Here is a 4,923-nt window from a genome sequence, read left to right on the forward strand (position 1 = left end):
AGGGTGAAGTTTATGGTAAGTTTTTCCTCATAAAACTGTATCTTGATGTGTGTTTGTTTTTCAATATCATTAGCATCGCAAGATTTGTTAAGTTTACACGTCCGTAATGCACACCCCACTTCAGAGTCAAGAACCAATCAAATTTTGTGAAGACAAGCGATCTGAGAGCGCGATTCGCAACGGTGCGATCGCTATCGCGTCCCGTGTGTCGGGTTTCACCCTGGCTGCGATGACAGCCAWTAATCGCTGTAGTTTGTCGCTGCCCGTGTGTCGAGCCCTTAAGAATCATTAGTGCTCTGATTGTTGTCTATTGTTCATGGAGGGCTGAGTCAGAGGGGAACAACTGGACACAAAGGCCTCCACCTCTATTTAACAACAGGCAGTTTCTCTTCACAAAAATGGTTTCCTTTACTCCTCTCTCAAACCAGTGTTCCTCTCTATCAAGGATGAGATCATCTTCACCCTGAAAGAGTGACTGTTAGCCTGTAGATGAGTGTAAACTGCAAAGTCCTGACCTGCTGATGTTGCGCTTCTGTGTTGGGCCATCCTTTAGGTCAGTGGCTGCGTTGATTCCCTGATGTATAACTGGTCATAGTCTTCCCAGCACTTGACAGCATACAAAACATTACTCTGTTTGTACTCAAGGAAAACTCATGCATCCACAGAGGGAATTCCACACAAAAAGGCTAATGTCGAATCTGAGCCTTTCTTGAAGGAAGTAGGGTTGGGCATAATCGTATCGTGTGCAATTAATCGTCAGAAAAACATTAATCGATTACTTTTTGGCACTTGACGATTAATATGATTACTGCCACCAGGAAGAGTCCGCTCGCTGTTCCTCCCCACTTCAAATATGATGAACATTAAAAATAAAGTTCTGTAACTTATTTATCTATCAGCACAATTTAAAATATGATGTATAGCCTGAAATCTGTAATTTTCACACAGTTTGGAACATTTTTTTAGAAAGAGCAAATCTTTCCCACTAAATTGCTCATGTGACTATGAAATAAGGGTCTCAGGGACTCCAAGGGATTAATCGTCAAATTAATTATCGGCTAAATACCACAATTAATCGTGATTAATTTTTTTGCCAATATTGCCCAACCCTAGATGGAAGACAATGCTAACTAAACTGCTCAACAATGCAGCATTACTATCCACTTTATGTTAATATTGTGACAACTGGCATAATGTGATTTTGTTGTGTTTGATGAAAGGTCAGTGAGAATGAAAAATAAATGTTTTATTTTAGTTTTGTGAATGAAGCAGTTTATACCATATTATTGTCTTATACGTTACAGGCTATTTATACCGGTAACTAATCCAGTACTGATCTGCCTCAGTACTAATCCTGAACAATATCACTGCTTTCCTGTTTTGAACAATTTTATAACCACACGCTTTTTGTCACTTGACCTGAAAATGTGCCTTCTGAGAAAGGATGCTGAGTCCATGTTTCAGGAGTCGATCTGTTCAACGGTTAATTAAGTGAAGATAATTTGAACCTATAAATTGAAAGAAGTTTGTATTTATATACTGCTTAGAGCAAAGGGAGGATCCATCATATGCAAGAGAGAAATGTGGCATATGAATCCTTAGATAACAACCCTAAAGGGAAAAAAAGATCTCCCAAGACATTGGACTGAATGATAATACAGATTTCCAATTAAATATCTAAAAGCAGGAGATTAAGCTATGAAATTAAAAACTCGGGACAGCTAAAATGAGAAACTGAAGAGATGGCAACACTCAAACATGTTGAACTGAAATCTACAGCTCGCTGTTTAACTACTTTGATTAGGCCAGCTAAACCCCAGCTTCATGCTAGATTAAATTGGGTTGACAGCATCGAGTAAAAACTGAGGCTAAGCATAGTTTCTACAACGCTTGGCAATTACAATAAGCCCAGCTGCTGTCTGCCTGTGTCCCATGAAGTAACTGAGGCCAAAATGATCAAAAACGTTACAATATTGTATCATGGGTGCTATTACTAATCTATTAAAAGAAAAATCAAAGTGGCTAGCTTAAATACACCGATACTCCAGACAGAAGACAACAAAGACAACACGTACCTGAATCTAAGTCCTTATTTTCAAATGTGTCCCTATCTTTTTTTACGACATGAGAGGTGAAATTCCTATGAAAATACAGGCAAATGTTAAAAACGAACAGGTATCTAAAACGTGAAGCCAAACTGCAACTCGACAGGCCCATGCTGAAATCGCGACTGGGAGGAAGGTAGCGGCTGGGATCGTGAAACTGACAACAGTCCCGAAGCAGAGCCGTGAAACAAAATCGAAGGTAATGGGGCCCTGGGTAGCGCCGAGCTAAGCTAAGGCTAGCCTCACTTCACCAAACAAATACTCGGTTATACTCAGACTTTTAGCTCCGCTAATATATTCTATCAACCATTGAAAGGTAACATGAACTATCTATCATGTTTTTGGATAACAAGAATAAAATGTCTCACTGTTCGCCCTCGATGAAGTTCCCATTCCTGCCTTCCGAGGCATCCACCACTGTTGTTTACCCAGTAGGTCGTTTGTTGGCTGGCTACTGCTACAAAGCTGTCATTGCGCTAAAGCCCTCAAGRGGGCGCCGGATCCCCRGAGAAATWCTTTACGACGGTTTTCGACAGCTTMATTTAATTCTGTTTCAAATAGATACTTCTTCTGATTAAAAAGATAATTTAAAAACATGCTTTTAGAGTTAACTCAACCAATTCGTCCAGTTTTGAGTTAACACAATAATATAATGAGTTATAAACAGATTCATAACCATGGGTAATGTTTATGTGTCGTCGTTTCTCGATTATAAATACTAGTGCGCCCTCTAGTGGATATAGTCGGAAAAACCCAACAAAATAAAAGTTTCTCAAGTCCTTACAGAATAAAAAATGTTACTTTCAGAAAACCCATATTTAAAATAAAATACATATATTTCGATATGTTTCATAAGCAATTCCACTGCGTTTGAATTGCCTAGTGCAGCAATAACGACTATCATTATTACAATTTCTGTTGAAAAAGAGTTATTGAATAATTGTAGTTCACTCTTTCCTCCATTGAGTGAGAATCCGCCATGAGAACCTAACATTTTCCTGCAAAAACAATTTTAAAACAGTATTTTTTTTAAACATGCATGTTTTAGTTCTGAAGACAAATGAAGTGTTGATCATTTTCTGTTTGTTTTTATATTTGCACCCTGTCCACTTTAGTGGAAGCTTTGAAACTATCAATTAGTGAAAACTCAAACAGTAATTAAATTGTACTTGCAAGTTCCTTGTATGTGTTTTAAATGTTTTAGCTTTTAGTAGTACCAAAATGCCATTGAATGTTCATTTAAGTATGAAACTATTTTAAAAGATTATCAAAATAATAATATAGCACCTAATTTCWAATTATTTTAATACGTTTCTCTTGTTATTCTGTGTTTTTGGTATACTAACTTGTAAAATGACTTTCCCATTTTTATGAAAAATACAGTATATTTATAGGAATAAAATAAATCAAATAAAATTTCCCATTTCTATTTCCCATTTGTGAGCACTTTTAAAATCAATGCATTATTTAGTTAAACGATGCATTATTTATTTTGTGTGAAAAATATGATGTGATACTTTTTGGTTAGATAAAGACCAGATGTATAAATGTTTGCAGCACACAACGGTTTGAAATATACTTAGTTTAATTTAAAGAATACTGTATGTTTTCAGCTGTTATGTGCCGGTATTTGAGCATTTACAACAGCTTTAGTTTAGTTTCTGATTCTTCTTTATTTTTTTGGGCTGACTTTCAACATCACTACTCTTGCATTTTCATTTCTTATCTGAAACAGTAATTAATCCTCTACCATGCTTTAAATTAGTTGTTTAGAATGAAGAAATAATAAATGAAGTAGACCCAATTAAACTTAAACTGCAACATGGTTTATTTTACTAATGATGAAAGTTATCTTCTTGAGATACAAAGTTAGCTCGCAGAAAGGAAAGATAAGACTTTAAAAAATAACAAAATAAAAAAAGATAACCATGCATATGATGCATGCTGTTCAACTGACTGAACAGCTTGTATAAATTCATACATAATGCAGAATAAGATTAATATTTGCACATTTCAACAATATTATATTACTGCTTGAATGAAGCCAATAAAACTTTACACTAACTTACACGAAAATCAAAAGTACTTGAAGTTACTTGCTTATTTACTCTTTGAAGATAATTATTGTATAAAATATTTCCGGCAAAAATAGTAAATACAATACGGAATCACATTTCTATTTATGTCAAATTAATGGCACCGACTGTACTCTACCAGTAGGTGGCGATGCAACCATTGGTTGCGGTAATTAAACAACAAGGAAGAAGTTGACCTAATAGGCTGCGCGCGCAGCGTGCCAATTCAATCGAGGTAAAATGGCGTCGGGTGCCATTTCAACAGATGTAAAGAAAATCTCAGAATTAAGGGTTGTTGATCTTAAATCCGAGCTCAAACGAAGAAGTTTGGACACTTTTGGTGTGAAAAGCGTTCTCGTTGCAAGACTAAAACAGGTAACTGAGTTGAAGTGGATTTTTTATAATTAGCAGAAATTGTTGTAAAAGAAGCTGCGCATGCGAAGCAGATATGCTAATTGCTATTGCTAATAGTGACGGGTTTCCTGTGTTAAGTACTGGTTTAGAAAAGAAAAACTGCACTACGACCATGTGGTTGCTTTTTTGTTCTATTTTTGTTGTAATATTTTCACATACGGGTTCATAATAAATGCTGAGGATCGATCTTGATCGATCAACGCACGTATGATGCTGTCCACCTCACTAACGTGAGTTCAACAGTAGACTGTAGTACAAAAACGTGGTACAGCGAACAGAGAGCATACCACACACACACACACACACACACACACACACACACACACACA

General features: G+C 36.3%; 2 protein-coding genes across 3 annotated transcripts in view; one reads left to right on the forward strand and one right to left on the reverse strand.

The window, feature by feature from the left end:
• The window catches only part of rnf111 (ring finger protein 111), a 28,200-nt gene extending 27,674 nt beyond the window's left edge, over positions 1 to 526 (reverse strand). The window contains 1 exon segment of the mRNA XM_014027533.1: positions 516 to 526. The gene's annotated coding sequence lies outside the window, so the exon portion shown is untranslated.
• A 3,872-nt stretch (positions 527 to 4,398) lies between these two features.
• sltm (SAFB-like, transcription modulator) overlaps positions 4,399 to 4,923 on the forward strand; it is an 11,979-nt gene continuing 11,454 nt past the window's right edge. For both annotated transcript variants that reach the window (XM_014027542.1, XM_014027550.1), the window contains exon 1: positions 4,399 to 4,555. In XM_014027542.1, coding sequence (XP_013882996.1) covers positions 4,421 to 4,555 — 135 coding nt within the window. In that variant the 5' untranslated portion in view covers positions 4,399 to 4,420. The remainder of the gene's footprint in view (positions 4,556 to 4,923) is intronic.

Source organism: Austrofundulus limnaeus, unplaced genomic scaffold (genome assembly GCF_001266775.1).
Source record: "Austrofundulus limnaeus strain Quisiro unplaced genomic scaffold, Austrofundulus_limnaeus-1.0 Scaffold5, whole genome shotgun sequence".
NCBI classification, from domain to species: Eukaryota; Metazoa; Chordata; class Actinopteri; order Cyprinodontiformes; family Rivulidae; genus Austrofundulus; species Austrofundulus limnaeus.